Source organism: Ranitomeya imitator, chromosome 1 (assembly GCF_032444005.1).
Source record: "Ranitomeya imitator isolate aRanImi1 chromosome 1, aRanImi1.pri, whole genome shotgun sequence".
NCBI classification, from domain to species: domain Eukaryota; kingdom Metazoa; phylum Chordata; class Amphibia; order Anura; family Dendrobatidae; genus Ranitomeya; species Ranitomeya imitator.
This window is the reverse complement of record NC_091282.1, coordinates 983,593,406-983,618,118: the sequence shown is the minus strand read 5'-3', so window position 1 is coordinate 983,618,118 and position 24,713 is coordinate 983,593,406. Positions and strand designations below refer to the sequence as shown.

The 24,713-nt window shown below is 44.3% G+C and overlaps 1 protein-coding gene across 15 annotated transcripts in view; it reads right to left on the bottom strand.

Annotated features, from left to right (window-relative positions):
- The window catches only part of BLTP1 (bridge-like lipid transfer protein family member 1), a 381,731-nt gene that overhangs the window by 173,991 nt on the left and 183,027 nt on the right, over positions 1-24,713 (bottom strand). For all 15 annotated transcript variants that reach the window (XM_069743891.1, XM_069743894.1, XM_069743897.1 and 12 more), the window contains exons 33-38: positions 22,661-22,788; positions 9,793-9,995; positions 9,301-9,498; positions 6,938-7,149; positions 4,633-4,784; positions 3,561-3,711 (exon numbers count right to left, since the gene is read on the bottom strand). In XM_069743891.1, the coding sequence (XP_069599992.1) occupies positions 3,561-3,711; positions 4,633-4,784; positions 6,938-7,149; positions 9,301-9,498; positions 9,793-9,995; positions 22,661-22,788 (1,044 nt within the window). The remainder of the gene's footprint in view (positions 1-3,560; positions 3,712-4,632; positions 4,785-6,937; positions 7,150-9,300; positions 9,499-9,792; positions 9,996-22,660; positions 22,789-24,713) is intronic.

Sequence of the window (24,713 nt, the reverse complement as noted above, 5' to 3'; positions counted from 1 at the left end):
AAAATTTTTATATAGACAAACACACACATATATATACCATATATACTTGAGTATAAGCCGACCCGATTATAAGCCGAGGCACCTAAATTTGCCTTTAAACCAGGGAAAACTTATTGACTCAAGTATAAGCCGGGTATGCATTGTCCCCTCATCCCTATCCTGGTATGCATGGCTCCTTAGCCTTGTATGCATGGCGCCCCGTCCTTGTATGCATAGCTCCTTATCGCCATCCCTGTATGCATGGCTCCTTATCCCATATACCTGTATGCTTGGTTCATAAAAAAAAAAAAAACACACATCCTACTTACCTTCCTGCGCTCCCTCGTTGCATCTCGTTCCGGTGCCAGCAGCTCTTATGGCTGAGCAATCACATGTCCACGCTCATTAAGGTAATGAATATTCACTCCATGCCTATGGGAGTGGAGAGACATGAATATTCAGTTAATGAGCGGGAGACACGTGATCGCTCGGCCGGAAGATCTGCTGGCTCAGGCTGGAATGAGATGCAGCGAGGGCACGCAGGGAAGGTAAGCATGATGTGTGATGGAAGCCGGCGGCTGCAGTTGTAACTGCATGCTATAAGGTCAGGTTCATATTGCCTTAATGGCAATGTGCTGACGGCATCCGTTACACAGCGGCACTAACGCAATTGAACGGATGCATTGCTAACGCATGTCATAATCAGCATGCGTTAGCGATGTGTCGTCATTCTGTGACGGACCCTCAGACGAGGTCTGCAGCGTTTCCGGTCAGTCACCGCTAGCGCAGATGCTACTGCGATCGCATAACGCGATCTTGGAAAAGGCACTAGCGTTGCGCTGACTGTTTAACGCATGCGTTGAACAGACTGCACCAACGCAATATGAACCTGGCCTAAGAGAAATGAATATTCACTGCCAGCGCAATGAATATTATTTTCTCTTTAGCAGTGGGCACAGGTTTTAGCTGCAGCTGCCAGCCTCTGTGACTCGCTGCTCCGCTGCACCACTTCCCCTGCCATCTTTATGGGACAATGACTTGTGTGTAAGCCTGGATGGTTTTTAAGCACATGCGTTTGCATGCGTTTTTAAACGTATGCGTTTTAATAGAAAAACACAAGAATACACACTGATAAGCCAACCCCCAACCCTAACCATAAGGGACCCTTACCCTAACCCTAAGGGTTAGGGTTAGGATCCCTTAGGGTTAGGATCCCTTAGGGTTAGGGTTTGGGTTAGGATTAGGATCCCTTAGGGTTAGGGTTTGGGTTAGGATCCCTTAGGGTTTGGGTTAGGATCCCTTAGGGCAGAGGTGTCAAACTGCATTCCTCAAGGGCTGCAAACAGGTCATGTTTTCAGGATTTCCTTGTACTGCACAGGTGATAATTTAATCACCTACACACATAATGATTACAGCACCTTGTGCAATGTTAAGGAAATCCTGAAAACATGACCTGTTTGTGGCCCTTGAGGAATGCAGTTTGACACCTCTGCCTTAGGGTTAGGATCCCTTAGGGTTAGGGTTTGGGTTAGGATCCCTTAGGGCTAGGGTTTGGGTTAGGATCCCTTAGGGTTAGGGTTTGGGTTAGGATCCCTTCGGGTTAGGGTTTGGGTTAGGATCCCTTAGGGTTTGGGTTAGGGTTAGGATCCCTAGGGTTACTAGGGATCTTAACCCTAACCCTATAGCTATTTCTGTTTATAGTGGGTTTTCTTGTTGATTTTGATGATTGGCAGCTGTCACACACTTCTCATCATGCGTTTCAAAAACGCAAACGCAGGAAAAAACGCATGTAAACGCGTCAAAACGCCGCGTTTGTATTAAAACAAGCAAAAACGCATGCGTCTAAAAAACGCAGCGTTTAAACACGTTTTTTCACCAAATGCGTTTGCGTTTAAAACGCTGCGTTTTTAAACGCAAATGTCAAACCAGCCTAAGTCTTCTGGGTAAGTTCGCAATGCATCTCTGGGAACGGAAGATGGCGGCCGGCGCGAGCGCATCGTCCGACGACGGAAGGTGAGAATAGCAGGTTTTTTGTTTTTTTATTATTTTTAACATTACATCTTTTTATTATTGACGCTGCATAGGCAGCATCAATAGTAAAAACTTGGTCACACAGGGTTAATAGCAGCGGTTATGGAGTGCGTTACCCGCGGCATAACGCGGTCCGTTACCGCTGGCATTAACCCTGTGTGAGCGGTGACCGGAGGGGAGTATGGAGCTGGCGCTGACAGCGGGGAGTATGGAGCGGGCGCCGGGGACACTGACTGCGGGGAGTATGGAGCGGGCGCCAGGGACACTGACTGCGGGGAGTATGGAGCGGGGAGTATGGAGTGGGCGCCGGGGACACTGACTGCGGGGAGTATGGAACGGGCGCTGGGCACACTGACTACAGGGAGTATGGAGCGGGCGGCGGGCACTGTGACTGCAGGGGAGTAGGGGAGGGACTAATCGGACTGTGCCCGTCGCTGATTGGTCACGGCAGCCATGACAGGCAGCTGGCGAGACCAATCAGCAACTTGGGTTCCATGACAGACAGAGGCCGTGACCAATGAATATCCGTGACAGAAAGAAGGACAGACAGATAGAAAGACGGAAGTGACCCTTAGACAATTATATATATATATATATTCATTTTTTCTAAACAAATGTGATCAGAGTTAGAAATTATTTTGTTGTTTCCTGGAAAGGTGGACAGCTCCTCTTATATTGTGTCCCTCAGTTCCTATCTTAAGTACAAGGTGGTGGCGCAGGGGTTAGCACTGTTTCGGTGCAGCATTGGGGACCCGGATAATATCTGACCAAGGGCAACATGTGCATGGAGTTTGTATGGTATCCCCTGGTACTTCGGTTTCCTCCCACGCTTCAAAAACACGCTGATGGGCTAATTATATCGGAAGTCAATTAACCTAAGTGTCTATTTGTGGGTTTCAGAGATATGGAAATTAGGTTGTGAACCACCTCTGGAGACAGGCTAATGTGAATACCGATAATCTCTGTGGAATACTTTGGCACTATATAAAAAAGAAATAGAAATGAAATCTGGTAGATGGATATATATAATAACTAGTACAGCATTCTCAACAACATAAGCTACAAAAACATGCATCAACATGGGAGAAGGTGAAAAAGGATTTTCACATTGGTCACCAGAGCATCACAAGATCACAGGTGCCAGGTTCATTGTGGATGGAGTCCACTTGTAAATGCAGGCAAAAAAAGGAAAAACCAGCACCAGGAAACACATCAGGCGTGCGGGGGATGTTTGCCCCTTGACATTCTATGACATGTAGGTTTTAAACTTTTTTACAAACAATGGATTAAATAAAAGACAAAATCTGAATTTTTATGGAAATCACCTGGTGCTGGTTTTTCCTTTTTTGCCTACAGAAATATTTTCCTTAAGATTAAGGTAAAGACAGAATGCATATATATGTGTAGCCCTTATATTTTAGAGGTTGTCCCCTACTTTATCACTGATGACCTTTCCCTAGGACACGTCATGAATGTCTAATCGGTCAGGGTCCTACCCCCGCCGATCAGCTGCTCTCGGTGCACTATGCGATACAGTAATCTCCGCTCACCTCAAGTGCTTCAGTCAGGATACAACCCATGACGGCGCAGACTCTCAAAGTTTCCTCAGTTTCCAGCTTGTTCAGCGAAGATTTTAACTGGTCAATAGGAACCAACCACGCCCCAACAGCCGGGGTTGCAGTGCTAAGCAGGTTCAGTTGTCTACATGATGATAATAATAAAAAGATGTAAAAAATACAAAACAATAAAACTGAAGGAAAGGTAGGTATTGAAAGTATATAGCAGTACACATACAGAAACGGGGCAGACTCATGTATCTATAGAGCCAAATGATAACGTTATGACTGGCTGCATCCACAAGGGGGCGCACATTGAAGAAGCATCTTTATAACTGATATCCTAATCTCCCTGCAGTGAAGTGGCAGGTGGTGACAATTGTACCATTTAACAACCTGTGTAAGGGTATGTGCACACGTCAGGATTTCCTGCAGAAATTTTCCTGACAAAAAACGGACATTTCTGCCAGGAATCCGCATGCGTTTCTACCGCGATTTTACCGCATTTTTCATGCGTTTTTGACGCGGTTTTTGTACAGTTTTTGTGCGTTTTTTCCCAAATGCATAGAATTGCGGGAAAAACGCAGAAAATCTGCAAAAATAATGAACATGCTCATTTTTTTACCGCGATGCGTTTTTTTCCGCGGGAAAAAACGCATCCATGTGTACAAAACATGCAGAATGCATTCTAAATGATAGAATGCATAATGTATGCGTTTTAATGAGTTTTTATAGCGTTTTTAGCTTATTTTTACTGTGCTTTTAGCACTTCGTTTCTTGGTGTGTTTTTTTTTTTCCAGAAAATCTGCTGTGTTAAACTGTCCATGCAAAGTAGATGAAAACTCGTGACCACAGTGTATGTAAAGATGCAGTTGAACTGTGCGCTTTATTTTTTTCTATAGACTTATAAAGAACCTTAACAAAAAATGCATATTATTAAAAATAGATTAAACGAAAACATGAAAAAATGCAATAATTGGCTAACAGTGTTTAAAATGGATCCAATATAATAAGATCAGTAAGAAGACGTAAATCCGGTCAGCTGTTTTTAGTTCCTTGTACTAACCTGGAAAAAGTAAATGCTGGAGACCGTACATTTGTGGGAGCCGCAAAGCTGAACCAAATCTCCTTGATAGTAAGTTTCATGCTGCTTGAGTCAGGCGGAGGAGGCATTAGAGGAAGATCTTTTTTCAAGTCATCTGATTCGACACCTTCGTCCTTTAAGGTAACAAAAAAAATAAATAAAGGCCTTAGCTGCACATCTAATAATGTAAGAAATAGAATATATAATAATTTGTATGATATCTATAGCTTTACCATTTATCTATTTAGGACATAACAATAGAAGTTGAAACCATTTCAAGAATAGAGTAAATTCACAATTACAGGATGACATCCCAACTCAATTTATACTCCTAATGGTTCGTTTTATTTTGGCGACATGCGCAATAACATAATTATCTTTCAGACTGTAACATCGGCTCTTCATCAAGCTGAATAACACTAATAAACTAAGGTCAATAGTTGCAAAGTAATAGAACATGTGCACTACATAACTAACTATCCTGCTAGTGTGTAACCAAGGTTCTAACAACAGTGGATGCAAAATGGACTTATGAGATATGGATACAGCGCAGTTTGTTATTTTTGAATAAGCTGCAGCCAGGACCGCACACTATATGAAAGGGAACAGCTCCTGTAAGGCTAGGTTCAGATTTGTACGGTACATTCTGCTCGTATACACCCAATTTCAAGTATCTACAGACTTAAATGGGCAAGATGGCAATCAGAAAAAAGACATGGCACAAAAGTATTGTATGCTGGAAACACAACTAATATAGAATAAAAACAGAGTAAAATAGGTGAAACACTCCCATATATAGTTTGCATTAAAAAAAAATTATGAGCCCTCAATAAAGCCTAGCGAAACGTGCGTCGCGGTTCTGACTGCAGGCAACTCGCTTTCCTTACAGTCATGGATAAGCACTAGCTATAACATGAAATCTACTATACCCATTTTCTGTTTCTAGATTTACTAAGGTGATACATTGGCTGCAATTTGTTCTACGTGGAGGGACATTCAGATGCTCTGTGCTTTTTAATATAGAGGCATTACAAATCTGTATAAAGCCAAAGCTACTTCATTTGCTCTTATATTGCACTATATTATTGTATTAAGTTTATTGAAATCTTTCTTTGACCAATATTTTTTCTACTTGATATGTGTATTTTTGTGTGGCATATAATGAATGACACTTTATTTGCATTTGCATCTTATTACAATATTATATGTATTATTATTATTATTATTATATTAATGGACCTCTTTTCAGACTAGCATGCATAAGATTTGCTCTATCACATGCACGTATTATGTATAACTATGCAATGAATGTTCTATAATCACCCTTTTGAAATTCAGTGTTATTGTCACCATCATTTACAATTGTTTTTCGCCCTGTGTCATCTTGTTATTTCTCTGGTTGACCTCAATATATATTTTAAATAATTTTTATTTTTAAATAACAATAAAATGTTATATTTTATTACATATTTGATGATTTTTTTTTTTTGTTACTCCGTTTTGCTTTTTGTGCAAATAAAGTGGGCAAAATGTAGCAAAAAATATGCTATTTTGCCAAGGTTTTTTACAGGTTTACATCGTATTTTATCTCTATTCTTAATGAGAGATGTATTGAAACATACAGCACTTGGGATAGGTGATCAGTATCCTATCGGTATAGGTGTGATACCCAGCACCCCCACTGATCAGCTGCTCTTGGTGTTGACCTCAGCCAGAGGTGACAAGAACTACACCGTTCCGTCAACTGTATAGCAGCCAAAGCCGGGAACTGCAGTGCCACCCCTATTTAAATAAACAGACAAGGATCTGCAGGACATATCTGATAGATGTGAGTCCCACGTTTGTTAATCATGGAGACTGATCTTGGGTTCGCTGTGAATGGACAGCTCCACACACGTGCGCTGCTCACTTTTCATTAAACTTATAAAGGAGCTCTGGATGGGAATAACCCTTCAGATGGTCAAACGAGACCACTGAAAAGAGATTATAGGGTCAATGCACACTACCCCCATTAAACTCACTATGCAATAAGCTCCCCCTTATAAACACAGGAATAGAAAGCACATTTTTATAACACACATCCCTCAATGACAATCCGGAGAAAAAGTATGTAGATGTTCCTAAGGTACAAGCTGGAACTAAATCTGTTTATTGATTATATTTTAATCTGAATAAATGACAACAAAGCAAATATTTGGGAATATTTGCTATAAGTAAGAACAATTCTAACTGAAATATGAGGTTAGATGTTATAGACCTCAAATACATTGCTCATACCGCCACTTACTTGTTCATCAGACACAGAATTTCCATTGACATCAGAGGATGGGCTCATGCCATCACATGGGATATTATCATCAGATACATCAGTGCTATACCCACTTCCAGTAGGGGAATCAGAAGAATCATTAGACTTAAGGTTTCCACTCCGCTCATTGGTGCCAGATTTCCCCAGTACACCAAAAGAATTGTATAAGAGAGCCCCAGACTGCCGCCCACCTGGAAGCAATAGACTAACATTAACTGAAATCATATCAAACGAAAAAAGTCATCACCTACCAGCAGACTAGGAAATGCTGAACTCAGCATCACTCAGACCAACATGATCATCCTTAGATCACAAGCTTGGACAAACGTGCTATTCCCAGTCATTACCTGGTAACGGGTTTCTCAGCCTTAAATGTGTATTCTCTTGGTATTAAATTGTGTCAGTTAATTAGACAGCATGGAAATAAGCAAATTTGCAATTGACTTTATTTCTTATCTGCTTTCATTCTTGTGCAGTAAGATTTTATCTTACATAGTGTACAGCTTGTTTCCAAGGAGCTCGGCCACCAGAGCCTGCCCGAGAGTCAACAGTAGTTACATTCCAGGAAAATAATTAACTTTTAGCATCCCATTCAGTTCTCTCAAGCCCATTGATTTCTATAAAGAAGTTAGCTGCTCACATCCCTCCCTCTCAGCTACTGAGCTGTTACCAATCCTGTAAATCTCCAGCCCCCACCATCAGCAGCTGTTAGAGAAGCTCTCCTAGCCACTGCTCTCACTTTCCTGTGCCTTTGTGATAAAGTAGACACTAACAAACAGTGACAGACTGTGAATGTGTATTAGGCTGTAGCTCTTTGATCAGAACTGCCATTTACGAATGCCTGCCCCCTCAAGCAATCAGGAAGTAAGAAGACTGCATAGCTCTCAACTACTTTACTGATCAAAATGATAACTGCAGGGAATCCTTTTCGTGGTTCTTGTGTAATAAGTGTTTAAAGTTTTGCTGTAATCATGTCTTTGTGCATCCAGGAGGGAATATGGGCAGTGCCTTTTCTTGTTGCTCTGGCTCCTCCATCTGCCTCTCCAGTTTGAATGACAGGTTACTGATCCATCGCTGAGCTGTCCCCTATATTGCACCTCTGCAGTACTTTATTTTGTCTCCAAAAAACATAAGGTCTGCCACAAAATGCTGGCAGCACATGTGCGATCGCATCTCAATGTCTGTGCTAATTCTCAACCTTTGTATGCGCCACCCATCATGCCCAGAGGACCAGCGTGGGGGCGCGCAGACGAGGAGACAGCCAACACAGCGCTTGTCCTCTGGGCACGGTGGGTGGCGCATGTGCAGATTGTGAATTCATATACTTTGACATGCAACCGCACATGCGCCAGAGCCATTTTGTGGGAGACCTAATGTTTTTTTGGAGAGAAAATAAAGTACTGCACAGGCACAATATTTAAAATGAGGGTCAGGTCACTGACGGATCGGTAACCCGTCATTCATACAGGAGGCAGACGGAGGGGGCCAGAGCAACAAGAAAAGACACTGGCCATATTCCCGTCCCGAATGCACAAATACATGATTACAGCAAAACTTTAAACACTCATTACACAAGAATCACAAAAAGGATTCACTGCAGGTATCATTTCATCAGTATTCCAGCACTAATAAGGCCCTGTATGTAGTTTACATAGTAAAATCCTGTTGACGGGTTCTCTTTAAGAGACAACTTGAGAATACTTTTTTAAACCTCATCAATAGGAAATGTAACTGTTAATGTAACAAGAAACATGATCAATAATGAAAGTAAGGAAAGACGGATTGCTGACCTAAACTCCTCGATGTATGGATAAAAGACAAACATTATGTACAATCACTTCAATAAATAAAATGTTGCTATTAATAATTGTAAATTTAAAGAAAAGTTAATATACAATAAAGAAGCACTCCTATCAAAATGTGTATACCCCTTAATATACTGCAGTCATTGGATTATATGGCACGCTGTACGTACAATTGCTCATTTTTCATTTCTACCCAGTTAATTCTTCCGTTTTCCATTAGGTCTATGACATCACGTGATTAAAAACTGACTAGCTGAATCCTTCTAAGCTCTATGGGGGAGGGGAAAGAGGAGCAGCTGGGTCAGAAGTTGAATAGGGGAATGGCAAATGTAGGGACAAAATACTTCCTGTTTCTACATAGAGCGGAGAAAACAGAATAATTAACTGGGTAGAAAGGCAAAATGAGCAATTGTAAGCACACAATGCCATATAATATGATGATTGCAATATATTAAGAAGATAAAAACTTCTATCAGCTCAAAGCCACCACCAATACTATAGTTATACATTTTCATTGCGAACAATAACGTTAATCACCTTTAACGACCAGGTTCTCAATTCCACACTCAAACATTATCCAGCCCCATTTTTCTTGACTTGGACCAATGCGGGTCACATCAGTAGTTGGAGGCTGTTCAGTTTCATCCACAAATGTGAAATCATCCAATTCTTCCAGGGTGAAAAGAACCTTTGATTTTTCAAAGGGAATAGTGGTGATTGCGCAGGTTCCCATGTCTGATCAAAGGGAGGGAAGAAATATAATCAAAAGGGCATATGACAGTTATCTACAAGGCAGCAGACACAATAACATTCTGGCTGCGCACACAAAAAAAAATATGCAGTCGCTTACACTGCAAATCAGAGACAGAAAAGTTTATATTCCTTGTAAATAAAAAAGAAGCCTCCTTGCGGTGGTCCATATGTTCTCAGTAGATTAGCACTGCAGTGGAATTAGGAACAGTTCATTCATTTGGAACGTTTGTATACCCAGCTGATCATTATTACAGGCCTATACAATACGCTTCTCACCTGATGTATCCAAGCCTCGGAGCTGACCGTGTACTCGATGGACATTTAATTTGGCAGCTATTTCTTTCCCTTTCTCAGCTCCAGCATTGGACCTTAATGACCCAGATGATTGTGGTTGCATTTTAGTGGCATTGGCGTATTTCTCTAAGTTTACAGGTGGACGACCAGTCTCTGGATTGTTTGCCGTTTCTTCTACTACACCTCTTTAGTGAAGGAAAATAGAAAAAAAGGTTACACATTTCCAAAATGAAGAAACAGGATCCCTTACGTCTATACAGGAAAAGGGTAAGTTCACACAGGGCAGTTTTGTTGCTTTTTTCTGCAGCAAAACCTGATCTTCTTGCCAGGAAAAAAGCTGCGTCAAAAACGCAGGTTTAGGTGCAATTTTGGTGCGTTTACTATTGCGTATTTGGTGCGTTTTTTTTTCTATTTGTCCATGCTAATGTCCTTGGATTTTCAGCAGCAAATAATGATACCTGCGTTTTTGCAGCATTTTTTTTCAATACCCATTCAAGTCAATGGGTGAAAAAACGCAGCAAAAATGCTGAAAGAAGTCACATGCTCTATGTCCAAAAAACGCAGTAAAGCACAAAATACTGATCAAACAAAAAACCAATGTGTGTGCATGAGATTTCTGAAAACTCATAGGCTTTGCTGGTATTGTAAAAAGCAGCTGAAAATTAGCATAAAAAAACGCAGCAAAAACGTCCTGTGTGAACTTATCCTTAGTCATAACACTGTAAAGGGAAAGCGGGATTCATAGTCAGAGATCCCAAAAATGACTTCCAATACTTTTAACTTTTCTGCAGCAGAAGTGAAAGGTGCGACAAGTTAAGGCTGGTTTCACATTTGTGTTTTTTTGCCGCTGCGTTGGTAACGCATATAAACGCATGCGTCGTGTTTTCCTATATTTAACATTAAAAACGCATGCGGTAATTTTTGTACGCGTTTTGCAGCGTTTGACGACGCATGCGTCGTTTCGATGCTTGCGTCTTGGCGCGGAAATGCAACATGTAGTAATTTCTAGAGGCTTTTTTTGCTGCAAAAAACGCATGCGCTCGATTGCGTCAAAAAAACGTATTGCTGTCTATGTAAACGCATGCGTTTTTTAACACATGCGTTTGGTTGCGTTTTTGAACGCATGCGTTTCCATAGAGAAAAACAAGTCTAGACACTGATAAGCCACCCCCCACCATCAAGGTGATAAAGGGATCCAAACCCTAACCCTAGCCCTAACCCTAAGCCACCATCAACATGATAAAGGGATTCAAACCCTAACCCCAAAGGGATCCAAACCCTAACCCTAACCCTAGCCCTAACCCTAATGGGAAAATGGAAATAAATACATTTTTTTAATTTTTAAATTTTTCCCTAACTAAGGGGGTGATGAAGGGGGTTTGATTTCTATTTATAGGGGGTTTTCTAGTGGATTTTTATGATTGGCAGCTGTCACACACTGAAAGACGCTTTTTATTCCAAAAAATATTTTTTGCGTTACCACATTTTGAGAGCTACAATTTTTCCATATTTTGGTCCACAGAGTCATGTGAGGTCTTGTTTTTTGCGGGACGAGTTGACATTTTTATTGGTAACATTTTCCGGCACGTGACATTTTTGATTGCTTTTTATTCCGATTTTTGTGAAGCAGAATGAACAAAAACCAGCTTGTGAAATTTCTCATCATGCGTACCAAAAGCGCAAACGCAGGAAAAAACGCATGCAAACGCGTACAAACGCGGCGTTTTTTTAACTGCATGCGACAACGCATGCGTCTAAAAAACGCAGCGTTTGTACGCGTTTACATGCGTTTTTTTCACCACTTGCGGATGCGTTTAAAACGCTGCAGATTTAAACGCAAATGTGAAACCAGCCTAAGCTGGCCATACACATGGGATAACGGTCAGCAGACAGATCTCGCTCCAGGGTTCCCTGCACACATGGGATAACGGTGAGAGGACGGATCTCTCTCCAGGGCTCCCTGCACATATGGGATAACGGTCAGCAGATAGATCTCTCTCCCGGCTTCCCTGTACACATGGGATAACGATCAGCGGACAGATCTCGCTCCAGGGTTCCCTGTACACATGGGATAACGGTGAGCGGACGGATCTCTCTCCAGGGCTCCCTACACACATAGGATAACGGTCAGCGGACGGATTTCTCTCCAGGCTTCCCTGTACACATGGGATAACCGTCAGCGAACAGATCTCTCTCCAGGCTTCCCTGCACACATGGGATAACGGTCAGCGGACAGATCTCGCTCCAGGGTTCCCTGTACACATGGGATAACGGTCAGCGGACAGATCTCTCTCCAGGCTTCCCTGCACACATGGGATAACGGTCAGCGGACAGATCTCGCTCCAGGGTTCCCTGCACACATGGGATAACGGTCAGCGGACAGATCTCTCTCCAGGCTTCCCTGTACACATGGGATAACGGTCAGCGGACGGATCTCTCTCCAAGGCTTCCCTGTACACATGGGATAACGGTCAGCAGACAGATCTCTCTCCAGGCTCCCATGTACACATGGGATAACGGTCAGCAGACAGATCTCTCTCCAGGCTACCTACACATGGGATAACGGTCAGCAGACAGATCTCTCTCCAGGCTCCCATGTACACATGGGATAACGGTCAGCAGACAGATCTCTCTCCAGGCTACCTACACATGGGATAACGGTCAGCAGACAGATCTCTCTCCAGGCTACCCTACACATGGGATAACGTTCATCGGACAGATCTCTCTCCAGGCTTCCCTGCACGCATGGGATAACGGTCAGCGGACAGATCTCGCTCCAGGATTCCCCGCACACATGGGATAACGGTCAGCAGACAGATCTCTCCCAAGGCTTCCCTGTACACATGGGATAACGGTCAGCGGACGGATCTCTCTCCAGGCTTCCCTGTACACATGGGATAACGGTCAGCAGACAGATCTCTCTCCAGGCTCCCATGTACACATGGGATAACGGTGAGCGGACGGATCTCTCTCCAGGCTACCCTACACATGGGATAACGGTCTGCAGACAGATCTCTCTCCAGGCTACCTACACATGGGATAACGGTCAGCAGACAGATCTCTCTCCAGGCTACCCTACACATCGGATAACGTTCAGCGGACAGATCTCTCTCCAGGCTTCCCTGCACGCATGGGATAACGGTCAGCGGACAGATCTCGCTCCAGGGTTCCCTGCACACATGGGATAACGGTCAGACAGATAGATCTCTCTCCAGGCTTCCCTGTACACATGGGATAACGGTCAGCGGACGGATCTCTCTCCAGGCTTCCCTGTACACATGGGATAACGGTCAGCAGACAGATCTCTCTCCAGGCTTCCATGTACACATGGGATAACGGTGAGCGGACGGATCTCTCTCCAGGCTACCCTACACATGGGATAACGGGTCAGCAGACAGATCTCTCTCCAGGCTACCCTACACATGGGATAACGTTCAGCGGACAGATCTCTCTCCAGGCTTCCCTGTACACATGGGATAACGGTCAGCGGACAGATCTCTCTCCAGGCTACCCTACACATGGGATAACGGTCAGCAGACAGATCTCTCTCCAGGCTTCCCTGTACACATGGGATAACGGTCAGCAGACAGATCTCTCTCCAGGCTTCCCCGTACACATGGGATAACGGTCAGTGGACAGATCTATCTCCAGGCTACCCTACACATGGGATAACGGTCAGCAGACAGATCTCTCTTCAGGCTACCCTACACATGGGATAACGGTGAGCGGATGGATCTCTCTCCAGGCTCCCATGTACACATGGGATAACGGTCAGCAGACAGATCTCTCTCCAGGCTACCCTACACATGGGATAATGGTCAGCAGACAGATCTCTCTCCAGGCTACCCTACACATGGGACAACGGTCAGCGGACAGATCTCTCTCTTGACTCCCATGTACACATGGGATAAGGGTGAGCAGACAGATCTCTCTACAGGCTACCTACACATGGGATAACGGTCAGCAGACAGATCTCTCTCCAGGCTACCCTACACATGGGATAACGTTCAGCGGACAGATCTCTCTCCAGGCTTCCCTGCACGCATGGGATAACGGTCAGCGGACAGATCTCGCTCCAGGGTTCCCCGCACACATGGGATAACGGTCAGCAGACAGATCTCTCTCCAGGCTTCCCTGTACACATGGGATAACGGTCAGCAGACAGATCTCTCTCCAGGCTTCCCTGTACACATGGGATAACGGTCAGCGGACGGATCTCTCTCCAGGCTTCCCTGTACACATGGGATAACGGTCAGCAGACAGATCTCTCTCCAGGCTTCCCTGTACACATGGGATAACGGTCAGCAGACAGATCTCTCTCCAGGCTTCCCTGTACACATGGGATAACGGTCAGCAGACAGATCTCTCTCCAGGCTTCCCTGTACACATGGGATAACGGTCAGCGGACGGATCTCTCTCCAGGCTTCCCTGTACACATGGGATAACGGTCAGCAGACAGATCTCTCTCCAGGCTTCCCTGTACACATGGGATAACGGTCAGCAGACAGATCTCTCTCCAGGCTTCCCTGTACACATGGGATAACGGTGAGCGGACGGATCTCTCTCCAGGCTACCCTACACATGGGATAACGGTCAGCAGACAGATCTCTCTCCAGGCTACCTACACATGGGATAACGGTCAGCAGACAGATCTCTCTCCAGGCTACCCTACACATCGGATAACGTTCAGCGGACAGATCTCTCTCCAGGCTTCCCTGCACGCATGGGATAACGGTCAGCGGACAGATCTCGCTCCAGGGTTCCCCACACACATGGGATAACGGTCAGCAGACAGATCTCTCTCCAGGCTTCCCTGTACACATGGGATAACGGTCAGCGGACGGATCTCTCTCCAGGCTTCCCTGTACACATGGGATAACGGTCAGCAGACAGATCTCTCTCCAGGCTCCCATGTACACATGGGATAACGGTGAGCGGACGGTTCTCTCTCCAGGCTACCCTACACATGGGATAACGGTCAGCAGACAGATCTCTCTCCAGGCTACCCTACACATGGGATAACGTTCAGCGGACAGATCTCTCTCCAGGCTTCCCTGTACACATGGGATAACGGTCAGCGGACAGATCTCTCTCCAGGCTACCCTACACATGGGATAACGGTCAGCAGACAGATCTCTCTCCAGGCTTCCCTGTACACATGGGATAACGGTCAGCAGACAGATCTCTCTCCAGGCTTCCCTGTACACATGGGATAACGGTCAGTGGACAGATCTCTCTCCAGGCTACCCTACACATGGGATAACGGTCAGCGGACAGATCTCTCTCCAGGCTACCCTACACATGGGATAACGGTGAGCGGACGGATCTCTCTCCAGGCTCCCATGTACACATGGGATAACGGTCAGCAGACAGATCTCTCTCCAGGCTACCCTACACATGGGATAATGGTCAGCAGACAGATCTCTCTCCAGGCTACCCTACACATGGGACAACGGTCAGCGGACAGATCTCTCTCTTGACTCCAATGTACACATGGGATAAGGGTGAGCAGACAGATCTCTCTCCAGGCTTCCCTGTACACATGGGATAACGGTCAGCGGACAGATCTCCCTACAGACTCCCCTGTACACATGGGTTAACAGTCAGCAGACAGATCTCTCTCCAGGCTTCCCTGTACACATGGGATAACGGTCAGCGGACAGATCTCTCTACAGACTCCCCTGTAAGCATGAGGGATTGTCACAATGTTCATTTGTTTTCAATGAGAAGTGAGGAAAAAGCTGCTGATCGATATCTTTTATTTGGAAAAAAAAGGGTCAACTATTACAATTCCAGCAGCCTGTACCTTCTCTCTCCCACCATCATCTCCAGGAAGAGAACCAGAAGGCCACATCTAATATATAATTGCCTAGAATACTACTTCCTGCAATTTGTGCCAACTTCCGTGGCTTTGTCCGGAGCTAATGTCCGGAGCTAATGTCCGGAGCTAATGTCCGGAGATTAATTGCCTAGAATACTACTTCCTGCAATTTGTGCCAACTTCCGTGGCTTTGTCCGGAGCTAATGTCCGGAGCTAATGTGCGGAGATAATGTCCGGAGCTAATGTCCGGAGATAAGTGACGTCAACAGTGTCCAGTGTCTGATTGGTTGCCGCCTGCTGCGAGCGACCAATCAGAAACGTGCCGTACTGTGACACACTCCGCCCGCCATTTTGGTGTGATTTTTGAATTTTTACCTCACAGCAAGTTTCTACTGCGTGGAGGCGGGCCCAGTGACGTTGCTCTTCAAGCTCCTGCCGAATTTCGTCAAAAAAATGATAATACCATTTACCAAAACTATATATATTTAGTTGTGAAGTGGTTCAGTGACATTTTCACACCAATTTTGAACTTTTGTTTGGTGTTTTCTCCATATACTGCCTATTATTTTTGTTCTTTCTTACTATTATTTATTAACCCCTTCATGACCCAGCCTATTTTGACCTTAAAGACCTTGCCGTTTTTTGCAATTCTGACCAGTGTCCCTTTATGAGGTAATAACTCAGGAACGCTTCAACGGATCCTAGCGGTTCTGAGATTGTTTTTTCGTGACATATTGGGCTTCATGTTAGTGGTAAATTTAGGTCAATAAATTCTGCGTTTATTTGTGATAAAAACGGAAATTTGGCGAAAATTTTGAAAATTTCGCAATTTTCACATTTTGAATTTTTATTCTGTTAAACCAGAGAGATATGTGACACAAAATAGTTAATAAATAACATTTCCCACATGTTTACTTTACATCAGCACAATTTTGGAAACAAAATTTTTTTTTGTTAGGAAGTTATAAGGGTTAAAATTTGACCAGCGATTTGTCATTTTTACAACGAAATTTACAAAACCATTTTTTTTAGGGACCACCTCACATTTGAAGTCAGTTTGAGGGGTCTATATGGCTGAAAATACCCAAAAGTGACACCATTCTAAAAACTGCACCCCTCAAGGTACTCAAAACCACATTCAAGAAGTTTATTAACCCTTCAGGTGCTTCACAGCAGCAGAAGCAACATGGAAGGAAAAAATGAACATTTAACTTTTTAGTCACAAAAATTATCTTTTAGCAACAATTTTTTTATTTTCCCAATGGTAAAAGGAGAAACTGAACCACGAAAGTTGTTGTCCAATTTGTCCTGAGTACGCTGATACCTCATATGTGGGGGTAAACCACTGTTTGGGCGCACGGCAGGGCTTGGAAGGGAAGGAGCGCCATTTGACTTTTTGAATCAAAAATTGGCTCCACTCTTTAGCGGACACCATGTCACGTTTGGAGAGCCCCCGTGTGCCTAAAAATTGGAGCTCCCCCACAAGTGACCCCATTTTGGAAACTAGACGCCCCAAGGAACTTATCTAGATGCATAGTGAGCACTTTGAACCCCCAGGTGCTTCACAAATTAATCCGTAAAAATGAAAAAGTACTTTTTTTTCACAAAAAAATTCTTTTAGCCTCAATTTTTTCATTTTCACATGGGCAACAGGATAAAATGGATCCTAAAATGTGTTGGGCAATTTCTCCTGAGTACACCAATACCTCACATGTGGGGGTAAACCACTGTTTGGGCACATGGTAAGGCTCGGAAGGGAAGGAGCGCCATTTGACTTTTTGAATGAAAAATTATTTCCATCGTTAGCGGACACCATGTCGCGTTTGGAGAGCTCCTGTGTGCCTAAACATCGGCGCTCCCCCACAAGTGACCCCATTTTGGAAACTAGACCCCCCAAGGAACTTATTTAGATGCCTAGTGAGCACTTTAAACCCTCAGGTGCTTCACAAATTGATCTGTAAAAATGAAAAAGTACTTTTTTTTCACAAAAAAATTCTTTTCGCCTCAATTTTTTCATTTTCACATGGACAGTAGGGTAAAATGGATCATAAAATTTGTTGAGCAATTTCTCCCGAGTACGTCGATACCTCATATGTGGGGGTAAACCACTGTTTGGGCACTCGGCAGGGCTCGGAAGGGAAGGCGCGCCATTTGACTTTTTGAATGGAAAATTAGCTCCAATTGCTAGCGGACACCATGTCGCGTTTGGAGAGCCCCTGTGTGCCTAAACATTGGAGCTCCCCCACAAGTGACCCCATTTTGGAAACTAGACCCCCCAAGGAACTTATCTAGATGCATATTGAGCACTTTAAACCCCCAGGTGCTTCACAGAAGTTTATAACGCAGAGCCATGAAAATAAAAAATAATTTTTCTTTCCTCAAAAATGATTTTTTAGCCTGGAATTTCCTATTTTGCCAAGGATAATAGGAGAAATTGGACCCCAAATATTGTTGTCCTGTTTGTCCTGAGTACGCAGATACCCAATATGTGGGGGTAAACCACTGTTTGGGCGCACGGCAGGGCTCGGAAGGGATGGCACGCCATTTGGCTTTTTAAATGGAAAATTAGCTCCAATCATTAGCGGACACCATGTCACGTTTGGAGAGCCCCTGTGTGCCTAAACATTGGAAATCCCCCAGAAATGACACCATTTTGGAAACTAGACCCCCAAAGGAACTAATCTAGATGTGTGGTGAGGACTTTGAACCCCCAAGTGCTTCACAGAAGTTTATAACGCAGAGCCATGAAAAAAAAAAAAAATTATTTTCTCAAAAATGATCTTTTAGCCTGCAATTTTTTATTTTCCCAAGGGTAACAGGAGAAATTTGACCTCAAAAGTTGTTGTCCAGTTTCTCCTGAGTACGCTGATACCCCATATGTGGGGGTAAATCACTGTTTGGGCACATGCCGGGGCTCGGAAGTGAAGTAGTGACGTTTTGAAATGCAGACTTTGATGGAATGCTCTGTGGGCGTCACGTTGCGTTTGCAGAGCCCCTGATGTGGCTTAACAGTAGAAACCCCCCACAAGTGACCCCATTTTGGAAACTAGACCCCCAAAGGAACTTATCTAGATGTGTGGTGAGCACTTTGAACCCCCAAGTGCTTCATAGAAGTTTATAATGCAGAGCCGTGAAAATAATAAATACGTTTTCTTTCCTCAAAAATAATTATTTAGCCCAGAATTTTTTATTTTCCCAAGGGTTACAGAAGAAACTGGACCCCAAAAGTTGTTGTCCAGTTTCTCCTGAGTACGCAGATACCCCATATGTGGGGGTAAACCACTGTTTGGGCACATGCCGAGGCTCGGAAGTGAAGTAGTGATGTTTTGAAATGCAGACTTTGATGGAATGCTCTGTGGGCGTCACGTTGCGTTTGCAGAGCCCCTGATGTGGCTTACCAGTAGAAACCCCCACAAGTGACCCCATTTTAGAAATTAGACCCCCAAGGAACTTATCTAGATATGTGGTGAGCACTTTGAACCCCCAAGTGCTTCACAGACGTTTACAACGCAGAGCCGTGAAAATAAAAAATCATTTTTCTTTCCTCAAAAATTATGTTTTAGCAAGCATTTTTTTTGATTCACAAGGGTAACAGGAGAAATTGGACCCCAGTAATTGTTGCGCAGTTTGTCCTGAGTATGCTGGTACCCCATATGTGGGGGTAAACCACTGTTTGGGCACACGTCAGGGCTCGGAAGTGAGGGAGCACCATTTGACTTTTTGAATACGAGATTGGCTGGAATCAATGGTGGCGCCATGTTGCGTTTGGAGACCCCTGATGTGCCTAAACAGTGGTAACCCCTCAATTCTACCTCCAACACTAACCCCAACACACCCCTAACCCTAATCCCAACTGTAGCCATAACCCTAAACACAACCCTAACCGCAACACACCCCTAACCACAACCCTAACCCCAACACACCCCTAACCATAACCACAACCCTAATTCCAACCCTAACCCTAAGGCTATGTGCCCACGTTGCGGATTCGTGTGAGATATTTTCGCACCATTTTTGAAAAATCCGCGGGTAAAAGGCACTGCGTTTTACCTGCGGATTTTCCGCGGATTTCCAGTGTTTTTTGTGCGGATTTCACCTGCGGATTCCTATTGAGGAACAGGTGTAAAACGCTGCGGAATCCGCACAAAGAATTGACATGCTGCGGAAAATACAACGCAGCGTTTCCGCGTGGTATTTTCTGCACCATGGGCACAGCGGATTTGGTTTCCATATGTTTACATGGTACTGTAAACCTGATGGAACACTGCTGCGAATCCGCAGCCAAATCCGCACCGTGTGCACATAGCCTAATTCTAAAGGTATGTGCACACGCTGCGGAAAACGCTGCGGATCCGCAGCAGTTTCCCATGAGTTTACAGTTCAATGTAAACCTACGGGAAACAAAAATCGCTGTGCCCATGCTGCGGAAAAACTGCACGGAAATGCAGCGGTTTACATTCCGCAGCATGTCACTTCTTTGTGCGGATTCCGCAGCGGTTTTACAACTGCTCAAATAGAAAATCGCAGTTGTAAAACCGCAGTGAAATGCGCAGAAAAACCGCGGTAAATCCGCCATAAATCCGCAGCGGTTTAGCACTGCGGATTTATCAAATCCGCAGCGGAAAAATCCGCAGAGGACCAGAATACGTGTGCACATACCGAAACCATAACCCTAGCCCTAACCCTACCCCTAGCCCTAACCCTACCCCTACCCCTAACCCTACCCCTAGCCCTAACCCTAACCCTAGCCCTAACCCTACCCCTAACCCTACCCCTAACCCTAACCCTAACATTAGTGGAAAAAAAAATTTCTTTATTTTTTTATTGTCCCTACCTATGGGGGTGACAAAGGGGGGGGGGGTCATTTATTATTTTTTTTATTTTGATCACTGAGATAGATTATATCTCAGTGATCAAAATGCACTTTGGAACGAATCTGCCGGCCGGCAGATTCGGCGGGCGCACTGCGCATGCGCCCGCCATTTTGGAAGATGGCGGCGCCCAGGGAGAAGACGGACGGGACCCCGGCTGGATCGGTAAGTATGATGGGGTGGGGGGGGGACAACGGGGGGGGGGGGGATCGGAGCACGGGGGGGGAATCGGAGTGCGGGAGGGGTGGAACGGAGCACGGGGGGCGTGGAACGGAGCACGGGGGGGCTGGAATGGAGCACGGGGGGGGTGGAACGGAGCACCGGGGGGGGGGTGGATCGGAGTGCAGGGGGGGTGATTGGAGCACGGGGGGGTGATTGGAGCACGGGGGGAGCGGACAAGAGCACGGGGGGGAGCGGAGCACTGGACGGAGGGGAGCCGGAGCAGTGTACCGGCCAGATCGGAGGGCTGGGGGGGCGATCGGAGGGGTGGGGTGGGGGCACACTAGTATTTCCAGCCATGGCCGATGATATTTCAGCATCGGTCATGGCTGGATTGTAATATTTCACCCGTTATAATGGGTGAAATATTACAAATCGCTCTGATTGGCAGTTTCACATTCAACAGCCAATCAGAGTGATCGTAGCCACGAGGGGGTGAAGCCACCCCCCCTGGGCTAAACTACCACTCCCCCTGTCCCTGCAGATTGGGTGAAATGGGAGTTAACCCTTTCACCCGATCTGCAGGGACGCGATCTTTCCATGACGCCGCATAGGCGTCATGGGTCGGAATGGCACCGACTTTCATGACGCCTACGTGGCGTCAAAGGTCGGGAAGGGGTTAATTGTATTATTCTTACATTTGAATAAATAAAGTATATATGGATTCTAGACTCCCGATTCTTTAGAATCGGGCTGCCATCTAGTACACATTAAATTATACCGCTGAAAACTGAATTTCAGCCAACTGTCATCTAATGTATATGGTCTTTAGCCATAGACCTTAACAAGTCCTTAACAAGGCTAAGTCACTCTGAGAATCAATGGGAGAATCCTGGTAATCAGAAAGTGATAAAACTTTCGTATAATATGGTATCGAAAAAACTTTTTATGATGGACAAGCCCATTTTTTTGTATAAGTGTGCCTATTTATAAAAGTTCAGATTCAGTGTTAATCGAATACATTAATACATTAAGAATGATTGTTGATAATGTGATCTCAATGACACACATGATGCAATATACCATTATCCGAAAAGTCTAGCCGAGTTTGCACCTTAAAGTTAACCAGACAGCTCATAAATGGTGCCCGATCCACAGGCAGCATGTATAAGGGACTGGCTGTATGATCTCATGTTTGAAATGCTGCGGCGATCCAGAGAAGAACATACATGAATAGCAGCCGCTTCTCTCCACCTACTAACCTGAAGTGACTTGTGTCTCCCTATACAAGTACATTGGCAGAGACATGTCAATACAGGGCAACAGGCAGGATGAAGCCGCTGGGGAACTGGCTGTGCGACTAGTCTCCAGTGCGGCTCGGTCCCCGGTGGCCTTTAAGTATGCTTTTCTCAGAAACGCTGTTCAGCGTCAAACATACCTGGCTGAAATAATACAGTCAGTGCCTGATATATGCTGCCTGAGGATCGGGCAGGTTCACTTTAAAGTCTAACTTTTATTTTTATTTAATAAATGAATAATACACATGCAAATAACCAATTTTTTTTAATATATCTTATCAGAGAAATTGCCTTTTTCCTCCTCCTGGGCTGGTAATTTTCAAAATTCTCATTTCATAGCTAAAAACTGTATTCAGTGAAGACAGACTTTCTTATTACTGAGATACAAGATGGCAGTTGTTACTTATAAGATTCTATGGCGAGGGGAAGGAGGGACTACAGACAGAGCTCTTCCTCCTCCTCCCATCTACATAAAATCTTAGCAGCTGCAGCCGCCATCTATCTCAATAATAATCTGTCTTCACTGAATACAGATTTTACCGATGAATTGAGAATTTTGATAATGAAATGATCAGTCCTGGCAAAGAAAGAACCAGATTTCTCTGATCAGATAAATGTAAAGTTTCCTATTTTCATGTTCTGTTGATTCCTAAAATAAAAATTAAAAAGACGGTTATTCTTGAACTACTCTAATCTTTTACCTGTTCATCCGGACTTGTGTAGCAATTCTATCAAAGCAAAGTGCGATTAAAGAAACATGGGTGACACTTTTGTTCGCGGCTACATTAGAAGACTCTTCAATGGATGCTTGTAACAAACACAGGTTCACCTGAAACAAGACAGGATGATTGTTTCCACAGATTACCTCCGGCCATTTTTCTTACATAGAGCTAACGACAATACACATAATTATAAGACGAGGTTCAGCACTGTGGGATGGGAAGAATATAAAGTACTGTAGCAAAGGGAGATATATTGTGCAGTGCTGCTGAAATCTGAGAGTTCATCAGAAAATGTCTTCACTGTTTCAGCCCCCAGCATATCCTGAGCAGCTAGTGTAAAACTGGCCTGTATATATGATCTCGCCAGGAAAGAGAAATACGGCACATGAAACAAGTTAGTAATTTATGCCCCGTTAACCCGATCCTTGATTGTTGTAGAAACATAGGTTTTTTACCTTCTCTTGTCATTTTTAGCTTCCATTTTAGTGTCATGCTTTTACAACGTAATGGCACTGCCGGCTTTTGCATCATCACATCTGATTATTATTCACTTTACCCGTGGTTTGGGCAGCATGAATCAGAGCTTGGATGCATGATTACAGCCAGGTATATTCTTCTCTGAAGTGCTCCAGTATTTGGAGAACATATAGTCAGAAGATCTGGCCCGAGACCATAGTGAGAGATGGGTCTAGTCTGATGCCGCTTCCAGCTGGCTTCTATCCGTACCACTCATGAGTGACATGTCTCTCCTATAACGAGACCAGCGGTGGACTCCGCGTCTGTCAGTGGCACATCACGATTCATCCCTCTAAGCCTGCTAACCGGCCCAGCGTTCTCATAAGGCGCTGCATTCATTAGTGCCCCGAGACATTACGGTCTCTTTGCCCTAACTCCAGTATAGTACGTTACTGATGAAGGTCCGTATGATGGACCGAAACGTTTGTTGGGTACTACAATAAAATTTGCACATGAGCATCAAGTTGAGTGCTAGGTTCTTTTCGTTATTCTCCTATAACAAGAGACCCGTCAATCACCTGGGAAAAGCTGGCCAGAGGCGGCGCCGGACTAGTTTAATCTCTCCCTTTGGTCCCCTTCCAGATCTTTTAACTATGCTTTCTCTGTGCATTTCAAAGAGAAATATCATGCAATCACGAAGCCAGACTCTGATTCATGCTGCCTGTGGTTTGGGCAGCATGTATCAGGTAATTAGCTCCCTTAGAGGGGTATTCCCATCTCCAAGATCCTATCCCAATAAGTAGTAGGTGTAATAATGATAATATTAGAAAATACCTCTAACTAGAAATATAGTATAGTTTTTCTGATTCGCAATGACCCTTTCCCCATGTGCAGGCATTGCAGGACCTTAAATATCCATGATTACATACACTGATGAAGCGACAGTTAATTAGCTAGTTGCTAGTGGTTGTAACTATGGATACCAAAGGTCCTGCAATGCCTGGACACGAGGAAAGACATGGCAAATCAGAAAAACTATACTACATTTCTAATTAGAGTTATTTGCGAATATCTTTACTGTACCTACTACATATTGGGATAGTATCACGGAGATGGGAAATACCCCTTTAAAGTTTCATTGTTTAGGATATTTAACTAGAAAAAAATCTAAATCACAAAAATTCAGCCATTAATCCTCCTGGTATCCACAGAAATAACATACACTTGAGTAGATTGCCCTTCTTGTTGTCCTCAACAATCTCAGTAAAACAAAGATTTACTAGATATTAAGCATGGGTATTTATGACATGATTTTAAAAGGGAATCTGCCAGTAGTTTCTGCTACCTCACCTGCGAGCTACATGAGGAAGGCAAAGAGACCCTGGAGTCACTTACTTTACTGGGTGCACAATCAGAGCTGAGGAAGCGAACCCCACCCACACCAGGCTCTGCATATATAATGTCTATAGACAGAAAGGCACTTATCACAGGAGGGGGCGTGTCGGACTAGCATGCACATGCTGCTGTGTCCAGCAATGATAAGTTCCTGGTGCTAAAACAATCATAGCAAGTAAAC